At 48.5% G+C, this 19,749-nt stretch overlaps 1 protein-coding gene and 1 long non-coding RNA gene across 4 annotated transcripts; one reads left to right on the top strand and one right to left on the bottom strand.

Moving 5' to 3' along the window:
• Nucleotides 1-594: 594 nt before the first annotated feature.
• Nucleotides 595-5,816, bottom strand: LOC135293097 (uncharacterized). Of its 3 annotated transcripts, XR_010355232.1 has the most exons (4): nt 4,625-5,816; nt 3,647-3,684; nt 2,533-2,632; nt 1,068-1,460 (listed from the first exon to the last, which is right to left on the bottom strand). It is a non-coding gene; the product is annotated as an uncharacterized LOC135293097 (long non-coding RNA). The 3 variants fall into 3 exon arrangements; XR_010355233.1 differs by lacking the exon at nt 4,625-5,816 and adding an exon at nt 595-984 and having other exon boundaries at nt 1,264-1,460; nt 2,533-4,617; XR_010355231.1 differs by lacking the exon at nt 4,625-5,816 and having other exon boundaries at nt 2,533-4,617.
• Nucleotides 5,817-10,542: 4,726 nt separating this feature from the next.
• On the top strand, nt 10,543-18,291 carry LOC135293076 (centrosome-associated protein CEP250-like). Its single transcript, XM_064407083.1, has 9 exons — nt 10,543-10,647; nt 12,066-12,225; nt 12,424-12,593; nt 13,409-13,480; nt 13,811-13,933; nt 14,212-14,337; nt 14,913-15,054; nt 17,242-17,305; nt 18,123-18,291. The coding sequence occupies exons 1-9, from the start codon at nt 10,543-10,545 to the stop codon at nt 18,289-18,291; spliced, it is 1,131 nt and encodes a 376-aa protein (XP_064263153.1).
• The last annotated feature ends 1,458 nt before the right edge of the window (nt 18,292-19,749 follow it).

Raw genomic sequence — 19,749 nt, 5'->3', positions numbered from 1 at the left:
TTATCTCTTTCTCTTTCTCTTCCTTTTTTCTTTTTCTTTTTCTCTTTCTTTTTCTTTTTCTTTTTCTTTTTCTTTTTCTTTTTCTTTTTCTTTTTCTTTTTCTTTTTCTTTTTCTTTTTCTTTTTCTTTTTCTTTTTCTCTTATTAGTTTTCTTTTTCATTTCCTTTTTCTCTTTCTCTTTCTGTTTCTTTTTTTTTTTCATTTTCTCTTTCTCTTTCTCTTTCTCTTTCTCTTTCTCTTTCTCTTTCTCTTTCTCTTTTTTTCTCTTTCTTTTTCTTTTTTCCTTTCTTTTTCTTTTTCATTTTCTTTTTCTCTTTCTCTTTTTGTCTTTCTTTTTCTTTTGCTCTTTCTTTTTCTCTTTCTTTTTCTTTTTCTTTTTCTCTTTCTTTTTCATTTTCTTTTTCTTTTTCTCTTTCTTTTTCTCTTTCCCTTTCATTTTCTCTTTCTCTTTCTTTTTCTTTTTCTTATTCATTTTGTTTTTCATTTTCTTTTTCTATTTCTCTTTGTTTTTCTTTTTCTCTTTCTTTTTCTTTTTCGTTTTGTTTTTCTCTTTCTCTTTCTTTTTCTCTTTCTCTTTCTTTTTCTTTTTCATTTTCTTTTTCTCTTTCTCTTTTTTCTTTATTTTTCATTTTCTTTTTCTCTTTCTCTTTCTTTTTCTTTTTTCTTTCTTTTTGTTTTTCATTTACTTTCTCTTTCTTTTTCTTTTTCTTTTTCTCTTTCTTTTTCTTTTTCTTTTTCTTTTTCTTTTTCTTTTTCTTTTTCTTTTTCTTTTTCTTTCTCTTTCTCTTTCTCTTTCTCTTTCTCTTTCTCTTTCTCTTCTTTTTCCTTTTTTTCTTATCTATTTTCTCTTCCTTTTCAATTTCCAGTTTTCTTTTGCTGTACAATTGAAACTAGGATGATTGAACCTCCATTTTGAAGGATATTTATCACACATCCAACCATTCCACTGAAAATTGTTTGTCCTTCAGAGACAGAGCTCCAACACTGTCCAAAAAGCAAATGAGAAATGCCAGGCATGGCTGGAGGCCTAAATGGCAGGTTTCTGAACTGGTTAGGTGTCTGAACTGCTTAGGTTTCTGAACTGCCACTTCCCTTCTGATGCAACCAAAGCTACAGCAGATGCTGATGTGCTGCAGGGACATTTTTAGGAGGGGATGGTGGAAGTAGTTCCAGCAGATTTTGGCAACGGGATTTTGTCCAATGGCACGCAGGGCATGGGACAGGTGAGAAAGAAAGAGGGATCAGTCAGTATTTGCTCCTTACCATGCCAGAAGTTTCTTTCCAGTAAGGAGCTTCTCGTTCCACCATTTCAATGCCCACAATTCCAAAAAACCATATGTCCACTTTGGGGCCATATGGTTGACCTGTCACTACTTCAGGCGCCATCCACCCAGAAGTGCTGGCCACGGAGCTTTGTCTACTCTGCTCAGGAGTGAGCTGAGCAAAGAGGCCAAAGTCAGCTGTGGAGAAAACAACAAACCATCAAAGCCAGCTCCATTTAGGAAACTAAGCAAAAAAATTCCCCACTCTCAGTCTAAGAATGCACTGTGTCATCTGCTGGAAATCTGTCCCTGCTCTATTTCCTCAGGGCTTTGGCCAAGTGTTAGAAATATGGTTAGTAATTTGTGGAAATAAAAGATGTATGAAATATATATGTGTAAAATAAACGGCCGGTACACATCTTCCCCAGGATGGCGAAACCATGGCAGATGGGCAGAGTGGCGTCACCACATTTACATGCAAAATACAACCTGGGCTGCACAGGAGATGGGCATTCACAGAAGCATGCACCCAGTGACGCCCAAGCGATGATGGCCCGGACGAGGTACCTATCTGAGATGACCAAAGCCATCAACACCTTCCATCTGAATGCCAGATTCCGGGAATCGAGGAAACGTATTATTCTATTCCCAGACGAAGGTTTTGTGCAGCCCGAACCGAAGAATGAAACCAACTTGAATATGCAGAACTTAGAAGGAGACAAAGAGACTCTGCCGCGGGCAAAATAAATCGTATAAGAACTGCTAACTCGGAGCAGCCAGTGTGGACGAGGAGAATTTGGTGCTAGCGAGACCAATCTCACGTCCACCCGGCTCACCTCCCGGGGGTGGTACGCTGTCCGATTGATTGGTGGCTGTCGGGAATGTATTACGGTCGCGAAATAAATTTTATTTTTAATTTTTTTATCAAAATTGGCTATTTTTCATTTTTCATTTATAACACAAGGAAAAAAGGAATTGTCCACTTCAAAAAAACCTCATCATTTTTTTACACTACCTCCATCAGTGGCCTTTTTATCTGAAGCTTTAGACTTGTAGCTCCCTCCCTCTTGAAAGGACACACACAAACCAATGCCACTGTTGACTGCTTGTGGTTCCTTGTCATGCCTCTGTGCACATTGCAACCATGTCACCAGCACACAGAGGGGTCCCTGCACTGTCACCAGCACCATTTCTGGGGAGCTGGCAGTCACTCCAAGCAGCCCCACACCCACATCCCTGGAATGCTGCACCTGAACAAGAATACACTGACCCAGCTTGACAGAGCCGTCGGTTCTGAGAAGGATGTTGCAGCTCTTCAGACCTCGGTGGATCATGTGGTTTGAGTGAAGAAAATCCAGTCCTCTCAGGCACTGAGAGAGAAAACAGAAACAGGAGAGCAAAACTAAGTGATGTGATTTCATCACAAAAGAAAGGAAACCGCTCTAAAAGATTCCCTTTCCCCAGGGGAATGGGGAGTAATGGCAGAAGACAGTGCCACTGAGAGGAAGAGCTTGCTGCTGCAACACTTGCAGAGCAGGACCTTTCTAAGGAAAGGCATGTCAGCTTTTGAAAGAGCAACAGCACCTGCTGTTGTAGACTGTCCCCTGCAAACCAGCCAGGATGACTGCTGCTGCAGGGGATGTGCTCTCTCCAGACAAGGGTTTGCCAAGAAATAAAAAACCCCTGGGGTGTGAAGTGGATCACTTTTGGGTGGGAGTAATTAATTAATTAAAATGGGCCAGTTCAACACTATATGGCTATGAATTTGATATTCCTTCCTGGCTGCTATCAGCAAGCAACATTGTAGCTGTAAAACAGAACTTTCATTTCTTGCAAGCTCAGAAATGGACAAGTAGGAAAGAGCCAGCAACATTGTTGCTATTGCTGCAGCAGACAGGGAAAACCAGAACTGGGCAGAATCCCATCCAGTGCTGGAAAAGGGCAGGAGATGTTGTGCAGAAGCCCCCTTGCTGGCTGGAGAAAGACAAAAAGAAGAGGGCTTCTTCTCCTGGCATACCAAAAACACCTACAAGCCCCAGGATGCAAGTGAGCCACTCCAGTGTCTAAAGCACTTGGATGCACTGAGGGCAGGTTTGGCAGGGCAACAGCCCTTGTGCTGAGCACTGTCATATGGGCATCTATGGAAATTCTTCAGTTCTCTTTCTTTAGATTTCTGAGATTGAAATTAGGAACTATCCACTCCTTTTTGTTGTTGTTGTTGTTGTTGTTGAAGTCATGGGAATTATTTTCTTTGGGCGTTTCTCTCTGGATTTTCTTTTGGCCATCCTTGCTGGCCCTCTATACTCTTCTGTGTCTAGTCAAGGTGACAGCTCGCTCCGGAATTTTTAAATAGGAGGAACATGAAATCTTCCTTTCTCACTCACCTCAGGAGCAGCTCCACTGAATACATGTTTTATGTGACCTGTAGTGGGCAGGGAAAATGAATCAGATGCTGTGAGAAAAGTTCCTGGCCTGGTGAATCCCACACAAGAGGTCAATCCAAACAGAGATTATTTTCCCTTTCACAACATCCCTCCAGGAGACACATTTCATTCACAAAGCCACCAAGAGATCAGGACAATGTTCTTGCTTGTGCCTACACTTCAACCTCTTTAGTCAGCAAAAGAATACAAACACGATCAAGAAAATACAAATTCTTCTTTAACACTCAATATTCCTGTTCTAGTAAACACTTAAAATAGCTTCTAAAATCCTCTCCTTCAGGTGCTTTTAAAAAAAAATCAGTTGCATGCACTAATTCTCATTAACTTGCTGTAAACAGTTGCCCAGTAAAGCTTCCCCAAAATTCCTCTGAGCTTTGGCTGTTCTATTGTGAAACAGCACAGCAGCAGCTGCAGGGGTCAGGAGGAGACACTCACTGGTTTGGAGTTTGCACTTCTTTGCAAAGGGAATCACTCTTTTAGCACTAGGTAAAGGGTCAAGTTAGACAATCAAATTCTTTCATGACCAAATTTAGAAAGAAAGAAGCTTTCCCTGAATTCTGGGAACAACTGCAACTGGGAACAACAGAGTTTTTAGAAGGCCTTCCGAGAAGTTCTCCCAGTCTACAGTTTCAAAGCTGTCTTGCTTGTCCCAGCAAACTGAGGAAATGACAGACCCTGTTGCCACAGACTCTCCCGTGGAGGGAAGGGAACCCCTGCAGGTTCCCTGGCAATGCTGCCCCTGTGGCTACAGACACCCCCTTTTTAGCTGAACAAATTGACAGGAGCTTTATTAAACCAGTGGCATCCTAATGCTCTTTCTGTTTCTAAATCAGCTCAGTCACTAAGAAGGAGCAGGAAGACATACAAAAGCCGGTTATGTTACACCCTAACCTAAGTAGAGGGGAAATCTCTACTTACGTGCCAGGTGAGTCAGAAAATAGCCGGAATAAGTCACGCCATAAACAGTAACCACTGCAGCAGCAAGCTGCTGAATCATTGTAGCACTTCTGTGCAAGTTTGCACGCTGTGCTCCAACACTAGAACAAACAAGGCTCCTGTCAGTGTGCAGCTGCCCACTGACAAATGCCTCAAGGCGCAGGGTGCTCCTGCTCTGAGCAAGCCCTAGGGCTGCTCTGACACTGAGGCCTTCCGTGCACCAAGGCAACCTTCTCATGTCACCACTGTGACGTGGCAACCATGCCCTGACATCACAAAGCAAACGCTCCATGCTGGTCTGTGACTTTATGCAAAGCAATAACCAACCTTCCCCACAGCAAACACAAAATAGCCTGGGAAGTTCTCCTCTGCCACAAAGCAGCACAAATTGCCCTCCTGGGCCAAACCCCATCGTTCAAGGGATCCAAGAGCAACTCCAAGAGTGCCCCAAGCACCTACAGCCTGTAGCCCAAGTGAGCACTCAGATGGGACCCATGTAAAGGAAACCAGATCGAGAAAATGGCCCACAGCATTGCACATGTGAGAAACGACTCTCACTTTGAACATTTTAAAGGTTTATTAAACCTTAACAAAGGACTGAACAAGGAAAAATGTTCAGAACTGGCAGTCTCTGTGACTTGCAGCCACATCCTCATCTACAAATGACATACTCTGCCTTTGATAGCCTTAGCCCCTCCAAAAGTTTGGTCAGTCAACTCTTTCTCTGCTATCCATTGCTGGAGATTACTTTCTTACATCTTGATTGGAGGTCAGGTGTTTTACACCTCGCCTCCTGGTCACAAGCCAGCCCTCCCCAAATGCCCTGACTACCAAGGTTATTACAAGGGGGAGGGGAAAGAGGACAATGGGAGGATATATTACGATAACATCACTTTATATTTTTACATCCATATAATATCTATCTCTTAATTGTGAGAGCCAACCATTACGTTACTCATCTGTAACACACAGAGCCAGGAGAGAAGCCACTGTTGGCAGAACAGCTGAAATAATTGCTAACAAATCTCCCCATATATTTGCACGTTTATCGGACATGCCCAGTGCTCCTGTGCATGTACATCTCTGCCTTTAGTCCCCTTTGGAAGCACTCACACTGGCAGCATCTGCCCAGCAGCAGCAGCTGCTCCAAGCTGGGAACGTGACTGGAGGTGCTGATTTCCAGAGGCTTCTGTGTGCCAGGGGAAGGCAAGGCAGGAGCGGGTTGAACGGCGCTGGCGCTGCTGCTGCTCTGTGCCAGGGAGCCCCGGCTGGGCAGGGCACGGTGCCCTCTGCGCTGTGGGCTCTTCCTCCTGCCACAGCTGGGCACACCTGGGAACAAGGCAGGACAACTTGTGGGGAACCAAGGGCTCTGTGGGGCTCCTCTGCTCTGCACACACCCAGGACACCTGCAGCAAAGAGCTCTGGAGCCTAAGAAGAGAAACCAGAGGGAAACAGCTGGAAAAGGTTTCATTGGGACCTTTCTTACCTGGTAAGAGAAGTTGCCAAAATGAAAGGTTACCAAGCAGGGCCTGATCCCTGCTGCCAGCTCAGGGTTAGAAAGAAAGCAATACTTTGTTTCAGTGTTGGGTGTGTAGGGAATCACCTCCTTAACACCTGCACTCCCAGCAATCTGACTTACTAGTTTGTATCCATGGAACTAAGACATATTCAATACTTTGCTGAAACTCACAGGCTAAACATTACTCCACTTTATTTGACATATTTAAACCTCTTCTCAGAATTTATTGACATCAGAGTAGGAGTGTCCTGTAGGTCCCTGGTGGTTGTTCAGGAGGAGACCCACAGGTTCAGGAGGAGACCCATGCAGAAAATAACTAAAAGACAACTGGGCTTGCAAAGCAAATTCATTCCATTAGCTGCAGTAGCAAATAATACATACCAACCCCTGGATACCAAAAATCCGCTGAGTGGGAGAAGGAGCTGGAGCGTGGTGCTCGGTAGGAGGTGTAGGTAGGCAGTGCACTTCCAGGACATCCCCTGGATCAAAACGGTGTGCATCTCATCCTTCTCACCCCTCCACCCCAGAACCAGGCCTTCTATCTCCTGCTCAGGAGTGGGATTTTCCCAGTTACAGCATCAGCTCACACACGGCCGGCGTGTGAGATGAGGCCACCATGGCTCACCATACTCCATGACTCCCTGCCAACAAGGGCTCCATGATGCATTGTTCCCCTTTCAAGGCTGAACTGCCCACCCACTCACCAATACATTCTTTCTCTTTCAAGGGTCAAGTTCCCCCCTTTAAACAATACACTTTTCTTCATTGTCTTATCAACCTGCTCAAACATGGATCAAATATGGCAGGACCTCGGATCTTGGGTTTCCTACTGTCAGGATGATCCAAGTGTCCCTTTTCCCTGCCCGATGGTCAAAGGAAGAGTCGGAATTCTTTGGCTCTGATTCCCAAGATGGTTCATTATCTAGTATCTAAAATATTTTCTCTCAGATTCACAGAGGTCTGATCTGCAGGTCTGTCAAGGGCACACTGCCCTGCCCTGAGGAATTGCTATCTCTTGATACTAAAAACTACATGTACTTTATTTACAGTTATTTTCCAATACCTATCACCTATGTTAGACTGTCTACTTCTACTCTAAACCAATCCAAGAGTGCCAGCATCACCCAGAACATGGACGTTAGGAAGGAGAAAGAAGGACAGGGAACACCCAAATTCCTCCATCTTGGGAATCCAAGCCCCTGTTCTAAAAATCCCAAAATTCTACTTTTCACCCTGTGACAACTACTATTATGCTACTTCAACTTCTGTGACTTGGGATTCTTCGTACAAGGTTGTTAATTTGCTCCATGGCTTAAGATCAAAATCCCAAGTGTCTTTGGCTTCCTGACAGGATCTCCGAGCCCCCTGCCAGGGCTCGAGCCATCCAGGGCACCCAGAGGGATGTCCTGGGTTCTGACACTCCAACACGACTCCTGTTCCTCACACAGTCATTTAGGAAATATCTCAATCTTCAAATTCGCCTCTGCTAGTCAAGAGACTCCTAAAACCACTTCCTTCCCATTCAATGCATTCCAGCTATCTTCTTAGCAGGACCTCTCTCTTTATTCTCAAGGCTAAGATAGCCACTTGCACACATTGATCACTGCAATGGGGGAATACAGGGTTCAGCACTGCCCATTAAAGCTAAAGGAATTCACAAGACTAAGCCCTATTTGTTACACTTAACGCCTGTCCTTCCTTTTCTGGGAATCAAACACAAGCATTTCATGAATACACCCTGCAAGTGCTCTTGCTGAGTGACACCACATTGCTATGTCAATAAAGCAGCTGGGACTCTGTCTCTTCACGCAGGGAAAGCCAATTCTTTATTCATATAACACATTTTTATACATTTTTCACAGCTCTCGTGTTCAATTCCAACTGCCTGGTAGTTTCCTTGACACACAATTCATTGCTTAGAAGGTGTTTTTGTGTGTACATGCTAAGACTTTCTCTTTTACTCAGGTGTTTCCATTTTTCCTCTGTGGACTCTCAGGGGTCAGATTTCTTGTTTATTACAGATGCAAACTGTTTTCTAACCACAACAGCTTGCTGTGTTAACTGCACTCATTCTTATGACTTTTCACATGGGAAGTTAGCTAGCTGCACATAGAAGACATAACAGGCCAGCTGGTAATTGAGCAGAGCAAGGCCTGATTTTATAAGGCCTTTCTTTCCTAATACCCCTACCTGTGTGCAACACATGGTGACTTTCTTTCAGAAATTAATCATGAAAACACAGATTGCCTGCTGAAATTATTCAGCTCTCTTCCAAATCAGTTCACTACTCAAGTACAACCCTCAGGCACATCCCCAATTCCCTCTCTCCCAGCAGCTCAGAGCAGCATTGCACAGCGCTTGCTGTGCTCCAGAGAGCACAAAGCAGGCTGGCCTGGTGGCCCTGAATATTTCTGCAGAACACTCTGCATTTCACACCTTTGCTGTGGCTCAGGGCAGAACTGCAGGCCTGCAGGCGCTTCCTGGCAGAGCTGTGGGAGGCACTGGCTCCTGCAGATGTGAGCTGCCAAGCTGTCAGTGCCTCAGGCTGGCCTGGCTTGCCCTGGCACAAGTGCCGTGCCTGAAGGACGCTGCCCTGTGCTCCAGCCTGCCCAGCAGCCCGGCTCCCTGCGCCGCTGCCCAGAGTGCTGCACACACTGCTGCCCTTTGCCAGGAGTCACAGGGCAGCCGGCACAAGAGTAGGAATCCTCAGCCAGGCCACCGGCCCTGGGCTGCCCCTGGCCTTTCTCTGCTCCTGGGCAGACTCCAGACGGCCAATGCCTCCAGTCTGGGCTGTGCCCAGCACGGCTACGCTTCCCCTCGGGAGCAGCCAGCTGCCACCTGGGCTCTGAGAGCGGAGGATTCGCCCGCTGCCAGGAAGAGGCACCCAGGGCCCGGCTGCTGCCTCATGCAGCTCCAAGGGCCTCCTTCCAGCCTGCCTCTGCCCAGGCTCAGGCTGCTCCGGGCTCTGCCAGGCCTCTGCTGGGGCTGCACCCCAGCCAAGGACGGGCCCGCTCTCACCTCACAGGTGCTGCCAGCTCTGCTTGTTTGTGTTTTTTCCCTGCCTATTCCTTGCAGGTCCCGCGAGGAGAGGATCTTGCCAGTCAGGACTCCTGGGCCCAGGCAGGAAAGGCGGAGCGGCAGGAGAGCACGGACGGAGTGCACGGCGCCCAGGAGTTCAGGTGTGTGTTGAGCTTTCTCGCTTTCTCTGAGCAGGGCTGGGCATTGCTGGGCTTTAGGAGGCCCAGTGTCAAAGAACAAATTTGGCTTTCTCATTGTTGGACTTGCTCAGCACAGACGGGGGAAGGCAGCCCAGGACAGGTCTGGCTGCTGAGCAACCTAGAGCACAGATGCCTCCTGGGACTCACTCCTTAAACCTTGACAAAAAGCATTCCAAACTAGACCAGAGTAAAAGCAAGGGAGGCTCAGGCTGGGCTTAAGGAGAGCAAAGCATTGACCTGCAAAGGCAGTCATGCAGCATAAGAAACATCTCAGAGAGCTTGTGCAGATTCCAGCCCTAGACATTCCGAAGCCCCAGCTGGATAGGGCCTTGAGCAGCCTGTCCAGATGCTGACCCCAAGTGCTTGGAACTGAAGACTGGGCTAGAGGCTTCCTGCGATCTCTGCCAGCCTAACCCATCCTTTGATAATTGGATTGGAAAATCGTCCCCACCTCCTCCCCAAGCTATGGCTTGCAGGCTCTTTCCTTGTTTCACTAGTGAAAGCAAGAGTAATTGTGGCAGTACTCATCTCGACTTAGCAAGCATGTCTTAGCCATAGAAGAACTTTTGCAAGTCCAGTATCCACTGTAATCAGAAAGGAGTGTAAGAGCTAGCAGGCAGGAAGCTGTTACACTGAGAGTACCTGAGCTTTCTGGAAGTGTTCTGTGGCTTCTGGAAGCTTGTTTGACTTCCTCAGTGGTGACTCCTTCACCTGCATGAACAACAAAGAGAGATGCTGGTCTAGGGAGGGAATTGCAGCATTCTCTTGAAGTGGAAGTAGAGGGCTGTTGGAAGCCCCTGAGACTGCCTTGTGTGGGACATGCTATGCAGTCCTGGTCTTGCAAGGAGACTGTGTTGCAATTAAAGGCTTGTTTGTCTGTCTGCTTGCCGTAGGTGGAAGGAGTTGGCTGCATTTGAGAGAAAGCGCCACTCCTCACTAGAGAGGGCGTCTGAAGTGGCGGCACCGACAGCGGAGGAATGGCAGCCTCAGAGGGATCTGCTGAAGGAAGCGGTTCCTCTGGCCGTGCCAAAGGTACGCTCACCTTGTTCCTAGGCAGCACTTGTGGGAGAGGGATTTGTCCTAGCAAGACCCCCCCGAATGCTGCTTCTGGCAGCAAGCTGAGACCGAGCCTGTGTTGTTGTTGTTGTTGTTCCTCTTGAAAAATGGTGCCCCTCCACTGCCAGGTTTTCCGGCGGCAGCGGCCAGCCCACAGGGGCCTGGAGAAGCTGCTGCAGGAGTTCTCCCGCCAAGGGCACACCCTGTCCCAGGTGTGCAGAGAGAAGGCAGTGCTGGCACAAGAGAACGCTGCCCTGGAAGCCTGACTGGCAGCCACGGAGCGAGACCTGCGAGGCCTTTCAGAGCAGCTGGCAGAGGCCAGGTAAAGGCAGGGAGGAGACCCTGGGCGGGACATTACTGAAGGTCTGTAGTTACAAAAGTGGTGAGCATTATGCCAGGATTTACTGCCTGCTGTGTGCTCTCCAGATGTTTCTTGGGCAGAGAAGCAAAGAGATACAAGCAAAAAGGGAAGGATACTGTGATGTGAATATTACTTTTCTGCCAGCTCAAGCTCTCAAAGCTTTTTTTGGGTGCCTGCTTGGGACCCCTTGCACATTCCTGTGACAAGTGCAAAGCAAGCCAACTTGGCACTCAGTTGAGGACCAGGGACACTGTGCAGATGTTTGCTGAAACCAGAAGTTTCCCTCTGGTTTTGCTTTCTCCTTCAGTGCATCTGACCATCAGTCTTTGCTTGCCAAGCTGTTTGACATGGGGTTATTGGAATTCAAGGCTCTTAGATGTGAAGGTTGTGAGCAGGGCGCTGACGCTTCAGGTGAAGCTGGAGGGTCATGCTGAAAATCTTGAGAGCCTGCAGAGCTGACTCTTGTGAAGGATGGTGCAGAACCTAGAACTGCTTACAAACAGCAGCAGCAGCAGAAGGGAAAGGTCTTGTGACTTCTTGACAGTGTCTGGGGATTCTTGCTGCACACTGATTCTTGCCCACTTGTCCAGTCACCTCTGTAACCTGTCAAGGATCTTTTTGGCTGATCCTTCTTCCTTTTTAAAGAGTGCCCAGATATTTGGGCACTGCAGCTTAGTTAGCCAAAAATAAAGGTAGCAAGTGGTCTTGTTCATCCAATTCCAGTAATTTAATTGGCTGGATATCTGTCCCTCCTCCTAGAGAGTTCTTGTGCAGATAGAAACCTACTTCTGGTTTCCTACTCATGCTGCTAGAAGCCAGAGGTTTTGCTATATGGTTTGGTGAATTCCTTTAGTCCCTTTTACTTAGAGAGTGCCTGGCCAACAAAGTACCTATACGTCCACTATGAATGGCATGAAGCATTGAGGAGTCAGCCAGGAGAGCCCTGTTCTGTCCTGCACCTGCAGAGTGACTTGGAAGTGCTGATGAGCTCAGGGCTGTGAGCAGAGGCTGGGCTTTTGTCCCTTTGCAGATACTTGGTGGGCACACCCGTGTGTGATAGGTCAGGCAACAGCAATTTCAGCTTTGGTTGCTGAGACCAAACTGAGCTGGGCTAGGTCATGAGGAAAGGCTGCCCTGGAGGGGCCTGCTTTGCTATGTAAAGTGGCAAAATAGTCCTGCTGTATCTGAGTTTCCATGCAAGCCATTTTGCGTACTAAGGTGTAGGGATCTTAAGGACATCTTACTGCAGAGGCTGCCCCTGTGTGCCAGGAGCAATTGCTCTTCATCTTCACGCCTTGTAGGTCAGAGAAGGAGAGCCTGCAAAGCAGCCTGCTGGAGGCTGAGCAGCACATATGGGAGCTGGAGATGGCCAGGAGCCGTGTGGAAGCCCAAGTGCGCAGGGCCAGGCAGGCCAAGGAGGCGATACTGGGTGAGAGCCTGGTGCACTTTGTTTCTGCTGAAGGCCCTGCCCAGTGCAGTGGCTGCGAAGGCAGCTCTGTGCCCAGGGCTTCTGAGCAGTCAAGCAGCTGAGGGCAGGTCCCTCCTTGCCTGAAACTGGAAGGGCTTAAGGCCAGCAGATTGCTCTGCTTGTGGAGTGTCTGACTGCTGCCGTGTGTCATGTTTGCAGAGGATGTGAGGGGCCTTCGTCGTGAGCTGCTGGCTGTAAGAGCTCTCAGCCAGCAGCAACGTGAAGACATGGCTGAACAGCTCCGCTGGGCACAAGAGCAGTGCTGTAAGGCTCTGAGACTCTGGCAGTCTGCCCAGGAAGAGGAAAAAAGGAATCTCGTGCAAGAACTGGTAAGAAACAAGAGGCACCTGAAGATTTCAGGCGGGTTTGGTGGGCTGTCTCAGCAGAAGAGCAGCCTGAGTATGTGACATGGCCACAAGCATCTGCTGTAGGCCAGACGTTGCTGGGCCAGGCAGCAGGGGCCTTCAAGGGCTCATACTTGAAGGCCTGTGAAGAGCCAGAGGACAATGCTGGGACAGAATATGCATGCACAGGTTGAGGATGGGCATCAGCCAAGTTCCCCAGGAGGCTGGGTGGTCGCCACCCAAAGCATGGCAGCGAAGGGGCAGGATCTTGCCCACAGCCTTGTGCCATGCAGCAGGCAGCTGCTGACCTTGCTGCCAACTGCAGTCCCAGCAACTGGCTTCCTTGCTTTCAGTCCTCCCATGGTGGACAGATGTCTTTGGGCCTGAATCATATGCAAGAGGCCCCGTGTTGCTGGTATTTCAGCTGGTGGCCTGCCTTGTGACTGGATCATTGAGGCGCTGGCCTCATCCTCATCCTGCAGTCCATGTGCAGCTCTTCCTTGATCAAAGGGCAGGGGGAATGTGAGCACAGAGCCTCTGAGAACAGGCAGAAATGCTGAGGAGAGAGGGGCCAGAAAACAGGCAGCCATGAGAGCAGGGAAGGAAGGTGGCATCTCCTTCCTTCCACCTGCTGACACTCCCTCTACATTTTGGGTTAGAACAGCATTGCTGGAGGGCACAAAGTCATGACTCATGTGCACTTTCCAGGTGGGGGGGTTGGTGGAGGGATGAAGCTTCCATCTCTTTCTATGGTGAGCATTGCTTGTACTTCATCAGGAATTGTCTGTTCCACTCATCAGGAGAGACAACTGGAAGAGCAGCATGTGGAGGCACGGAAGCAGCTGGAGGAACGGGCAAACTTCCTGGCAGAGGTACAGAGGGAGCAGGAGAAAAGGCTGCTTGAGATGAAGGGGGAAATTGCCCTCATGCAAGCTGAAGAAGAAAAGCTACTAAGCAGAGGCAGTCAAGAGGCACAGAGTGTGGAAAGAGAGTTTGTGTGCTGTTTTGGACTCCTCTGGGCTCCTTATGGGCACTGCTTCCCTGGGCACTTTCTGTCTGGGTGGCATTGTCTCTTAGGTGGCCCCATAGAAATACGAGCATGAGAACAAAATGCTTTTGGAAAGCGAGAGCACATCAGTTTTGGTTGCCACACAAGTGGAGTGTGGGAAGTTTAAAGCCATCTTCTCTTCCTTTGTGTGCAGGTGCTGCAGGAAGAGCAGCGTCAGAAGGCTGCTGTCATCCACAAGGTGTACCAGCTGCAGAGAGAGCTGAAGCAAAGTGAGCAGCTGAGGCAGAAGCTGAATGAGCAGTGGCAGAACGGGCAGGTGAGCCTGAGTAGGCAGGCAGCAGAGGGAAGGGCAGTGATGGGGGCAGGAACTGGAGATCTGAGGAAGGGGAGGCAAGGACTACTGCAGGCCCTGGAAGCACAGAGCCTGGCAGGCTCCAGTGCTGAGCAGCAGGAAGAAGAGCTGGGATGCAAGGGTTAGAGCTGGGTAGAGAAGCAGAAAGAAGTGGCTGAATAGAAGTGCTTTAGAGACTGGAAAAGAGGAAACCTGAGTGTGATAGCAGGTGCCAGTAAGATTTCTCTTGATGGAATATCAAGGTCATGCTGCAGGCTGAGCTGCAGGAAGCTGAGAGGAAGATGAGGGCAATGGAGAAGAGGCACCAAGAGGAAATGGAAAGGATGCACAAGGTCCTGCTGCAGTGCAGGCTGGCTGAAGAAAAGCAGGTGAGTGAAAGAGCAGGAGGCACTGCAGTCCTGCAACAAGTGGTCTCTGCCCTTGCTGCCTTTCCCCTGCAGAGCAGCAGTGGATGGGGGCAATGTCTCTGACTGCTGTGCTCTGTGGGCTCCATGGCAGCTGGACAGAAGGACACTTCCTGGGCTGCTGAATCTCAGCTGCTGCCCTGGGCAGCAGGGCTAGTGCTGTGGCCAGTGGGCCAGCAATCCTGTGAATGTATTTCTGCTGGCCTCTTAGTGCTCCCTTTGTTTTTTGAGGGGCTTGTTCAGGTGAGCATGGTGACCCACACAGATTCTGAGCAAGTTGTCCCTGTCCATGGTGACTGCAGTCCTCAGAACGGGCTGAAGTCTAAAGTTGCTCTTTCCCTTTCACACTCTCCTCTACGGCTGGCTGTGACAAGCTGTAGTCTCTGACTGCTTGTGTGGGTTTGACTTGAGGAGGAAGAGTTGACAGCTCAGCCTGCAGCCTAACACCAGTGCTGTTCCTAAGGGCTTGCCTTTGAAATGCTCTGTCTGGGACATCTCTGCAAAGCACCTTTCTGACATAAACAAATTTCTTCTCCCAGGTGGACGCAGGATCTGCCATCGAAGCTGCTGGTGCAGCAGCATCCTGCCAAGAAGCCTCCTCTCCACAGCCTGAAAACCAGAGCATGAGCAGCTCGGCCCGCTCAAGCCAGGAGAGAGAGAAGCAGTTCCTGAAGCTGCTGAGTACGTCCTGGGGATTTCTTGTGTGACCGAGCAGTGTTTTATAGTGTGTGAGCCTCAGCATGGCCTGGAGCACATGTTCCTCCTGCCTTTGGTGTCAGACAGGTATTGTGGATCTCTACAGAAGACAGTGTTGTGCTTGGAGGCAGCCAGGCAGCACTTTGAGGCGTTCCTTTTGCCTTTGAGGGCAGCTGGGAGTGGGTGGGCTTTGCCTGAGCTTCCCTGTGCAGTGAAGACAAAAGCAGGGATTGTTTTGCAAGCAGCAGAAGGCTGCAACCCAGCCAATGACTCTGTGAAGGTGTGTGTGCTAGTCTGGCCAAACTGATGAGAACACTTGGCTTCCTGGATTCCCTTTAGACTCCTGACCTGTCACCAGTCATTGGAGACAAAATACTTCCCAGAACTTGATTGTCTGTGGGGCTGGTTTAATGCTGGTGTCGTTTTTATGACTGTTAGTACTTCTACTGTTCCTTCTACAGTTTGGGTTTGATAAGAATTCTACATTTGGGTTAGCCTGACCTTCTGGATGAGAACATCAGTTGATAGCACAAATAAGAGAGGAAGAGGTCTTTTCAATGTGCCCTAAAAGCTAAAATGTTACATTGTTAGAACAATCCTGAGGTATCAGAGAGGAAGAGTTGTTTTCATAGTGCCCCAAAAGACGAAAACCACCACACTTTTTTTGACAATCCCTGTTTGATATTTTAGTTGTATGCTTAGGGAGATGCATCAAAGAGACACATCCATGTGGAATTTCCAGATAGAACTGCCCTGCAGGCAATTCTCAGGAGGAAGCATGCAGCCCCTCTGCTGCGTGTTCCTCCAGTAGCAGGCACTTTGTCACTGCTAATGCCCAGCTGGTAAACACTCTTGGAATACTAAGCATTGGCCTCAATCCCTGCACAGATTCCTGCACAGATTCCTGCACTCGAGGAAAGCACACCAAGGCCTTGGTGACTCTGCAGTACAGATGAGTTGCTTCTTACAACTAGTAAGAGCTGCCAGTGCAGTGCTGTCAGAGACTAACGGGTCAGGCACAGAGCAGAGCCCAGTTTACTCAGTGTCTGCCATCAGCTGTTGGGACAAAAGGTGGATTGATTGACTCCTCCGTGGGTCTGAACATAAAGACAACCATGTTCTGCCTTGAGTGGGGTCAACAGCTTGTAACAGAGCTGGGTGTGCCTCTGGCTTCTTGACAGTGGCTGTCAGTGGCCGTTCGTGGGCTTTGCCAAGCTTTTTGTCATCCTGCCCTGCCACTGACAGCTGCTGTGCCTGCAGGGGCTGGAGCCTTCCTCAGCTGTGGGGTTGCAGCTGCCGCCCCGTTGCTGCAGCTTTGCCTGGGCTGGTGAGAGGATCAGCATCTCCTTTGTGCAGGTGTCTGTGTCACAGCAGCGCCTGAGGAGCGGTGCTGTCCTTGTGACCCGTCTGGGCTGTGCCCTTTGGGAAGATGGTGCACGTGGGTGCTGTTCAAGGGGCCAAGTCCAGTGCCAGTGGCTGCTGCAGCCCGGGCTGAAGACCAGCACTTGTAGTTCTTCACTAAATGAGGAACGGGCAAAGTGGTCTTCAGAACTTAGCCTGCTCCTACATGAAAAGGGTTCTAATTCTTAGAGGCATTGTTCTTGGATGTAGCATGAGCTGCTGTTCTCTGAAAATGTCAAGGCATTCTTTAGGCAAACTGCTGAGAGGAAGGGAACATCCCCTCCTCTCCTGGAATTCACTTTGCAATATTCTTTCTGCTCTGCAAAAAAAGCAGATGTTGATAAAAGTTCATCCCAGATCCCAGGGTGCATTGAATCTTTGGAAGTATGTAACCTTGTGCTGAATCTCCCAAGAGAGTGTTTCTTCCCAAGAAAATGAAGACTCCTGATTTTTCAGCCCTCCTTCCCGTTTGTAGATGATCACCACTTGCCTTGGTGCCTGTTCTCTTCTGGTCTCTCTCTGCTCTGATGGCTTTTCTATGGGCTTAGTTTCCCCTCAAGGCAACCCTGCAAAGGAGTGTGGCAGAATCAGACTCTGTGCAGAGCTGCCTGTCTTGCTGGGGCTGCTGTTGTTGTTGTTCTTGTTGATGTTATCGTTAGCCAAGTGACCACAAATTGCTCAGAGCCCCAGAGAGTGGAGCTGGGTTTCAGATCTCCTGCAAGCCCAATCTCTCTGTTTTGAAGTTTGCTTCTTGCATTTTGTTTCTTTCAGGGTGTGTGGTGAGTGTGGAAGATCCAGAAAAGAAGTACACTGGATGGGAACATCTTGGCAGTGGGTGAGTGCAGCCACACTTATTTCTACAGAACCACGGGCCAGGAATTTTGGTGGTGCAATAGCATGTGGGAAGTCAGGCAAGCTGCAAGCATCTTCAGAGCCTGGCTCCAGATTGTCCCTGTCTCAGTGCTGAGGCAGTACAAGGCATCATCAAAGATGACTGGATGCTGACAATGTCTTGGCTGCCTCAAGGAGCAGGACCTGGAAGCCCTCCTGTCCCTCCAAGATGGGGCACCAGTTTGCCTATTTTCCCAGGAGACATGGTTTTGTATGATTCAAAGTAATATGGCCACACTCATGAAGGAAGGAAAACCTGAGAGAGCAGGTTTTGTGTGTTGTTTCCCACCAGACAGCTGTCAGATAACAGCTCTCAGTAGCATTTCTTAGTAGTATTTTTCTGGAAACAATATTCAGTGGTCAGGAAAATAAGAAAGGCTGTGTGGCATTGCCTGAGTTTGGCAGGTAGGATGAAAAGAGAGCAGTGAGAAGGCCCAGCAGCACTGTGTGTTTCATTGCCTGGAAAGGCACGTCACAGGCACAGACACAAGAAGAAAAAGGCAAAGAAAACCCCCCCACATGCATAACCTACTGTGTACATTGGAGATTTCTAGCAGCCCTTTTTCTTCCTGTGGGAGCCAGCTTTTCTCTTGGACACTCTGCATGGCAGAGGGCTGCTGGGCTGCTGTGCCCTTGGCTGAAGAGTAGACAAAGCCCAGTGTTTTAGAGACACTGCAGGCAGCACAGAGCTCCTGCCTGGGCTGCCTTTTGCTCCTCAGCACTGAACAACTTCTCTGCTCTTGCCACTGTTCTGATTCTAGGGGCTTTGGAGCTGTTTATAAGGCCTTCGACACTGCCACAGGACAAGCGGCGAGTGCCCATGCAGATCTTGCAGCTCTTGAGTGCTTTCCCTGTGATGTGATCTGTGGCCAGAGCTTTGGGCCGCCTGTCTTTGCTGCAGAGGCTGTTCTGCAGAAGCAGTCTGTCTAGAGGCAGGCTGCAAAATGCATTTGAGACAGACTTTGTCCTTCCTACCTACCTGAATGAATGCAAGGATGGCCGTGGTGTCTTTCAGAGGACACGCTAACTTGGACTTACTGGATAAATGTGCATAGATTAGCTGATGGCAAGAGCCATCATTCCAGCCCAATTCCTCTTAAGCCCAGGATCAGACACAGATATTTTGTTTTCTATCACGTGATTCAGTTGGAAAATACAATGCAAGCCCTTCAGAAAGAGAGATCTTCTCTGGAGCACAGTTTTGCCTTTCAGTCCTAGGGAACCTAGTTCACATACACACACACCTACACACACAGAGACAGAGACACGTGCACAGATGAATGAGAAGAAGTTGATGAAGAGCCTTAAATAATACAACCTTGTGTTGATCCTGTGTTCCACTAGAGAGATGCTCTCTGTTCTGAACAGGCATGGTGGTGTCTTGGAGAGTCTTGCTGCTCTTTGGGGCTAGAAGTTCCAAGTCCTGAATTCTCCTTTTTGACTCTCAGGAAATACATTCCATCTTCCTTAATAGTAAGGAATTAGAGAAGGTAGTTCCTTATCCACCTGCAGAGCTGTGCTCAGGAACTGCACTTGGAGGGAGGTCTTGGAGGCATCCGAAAGCCCCAAGCCCTGTGCTTAGAACTTGGGGCACATCCATAGTGTACCACAGAAAGGGTTATTCATTTTTAAACCCATTCAATAATTTCAAGTCTAAAGATTGTTCTTCAAAGTTGCAAAAGCCAAACTGAAGAAGTGAGGATGTGCTGGGATTGTAACTTTACCTTGAGTCGCTTTGCAGTTCTTTTTTGGCAGCATTTTCCCCATCATGTTTTATGTGTTTACTCTGGCACACAATTGAATTGGCAGCCGTCTCTTCACAGGAAAAAATGACTTTTGGCTTCCAAAGCGTGTGTAAATGATAATAGTAGTGCTAAACAAAGTCTGTTTGAGAAGCCTGCGGGTGCAGAGGGTGGTGTTAGCGCTTTGTGGTTGATGCTTTACAGTCCCTTTTTTCCGAGGTGACAAGGCATCCAGGCCCATGAGTGCCCGGAGAAAGAGGCTCTGGTCATGTCTGTCCCTAAGAGCTTTTGATGTCATTGTAGGTGGCTGTAAAGGAACTTTATCTCCAGCACCAGGGCTGTGAGGGAGTATTAAAAGAAATCCTGCTCATGAGAGAAAATAAGAACGCCAATATTGTCAGCTACTTAGAAAGGTAAGTAGTTCTGGTGATTTTCTGGGAATGTTCATTTCCATACTTGCAAGGCAAAGATTTAAAAGCTCTTTAGCCACTGGCAGAAAATGGATCTTTCAATGAACATCAATCCACTCCTGCACCAGGCATGGGAGGAGTTTGCATTCTGTCCCCATGAATGCTTCCTGACATAAACAGCTTGAAGATGGATCTCAGAAACCTGGCTCTCTTACTAAGCCAGCAGCCTGTATGTT

Source organism: Passer domesticus, unplaced genomic scaffold, assembly GCF_036417665.1.
Source record: "Passer domesticus isolate bPasDom1 unplaced genomic scaffold, bPasDom1.hap1 HAP1_SCAFFOLD_67, whole genome shotgun sequence".
Taxonomy (NCBI): domain Eukaryota; kingdom Metazoa; phylum Chordata; class Aves; order Passeriformes; family Passeridae; genus Passer; species Passer domesticus.
The sequence above is the reverse complement of the archived record's forward strand: the minus strand, read 5'-3'. Positions and strand labels throughout refer to the sequence as shown.

What these genes read in the sequence shown, in the direction of transcription:
- LOC135293076 (XM_064407083.1), top strand. Translation starts at nt 10,543, where the DNA reads ATGGTGCCCCTCCACTGCCAGGTTTTCCGGCGGCAGCGGCCAGCCCAC. An exon ending in AAGGGCACACCCTGTCCCAG is followed by an intron (nt 10,648 to 12,065) that starts GTGTGCAGAGAG and finishes CCTGTGTGCCAG; the next exon opens with GAGCAATTGCTCTTCATCTT. An exon ending in GGAATCTCGTGCAAGAACTG is followed by an intron (nt 12,594 to 13,408) that starts GTAAGAAACAAG and finishes TCCACTCATCAG; the next exon opens with GAGAGACAACTGGAAGAGCA.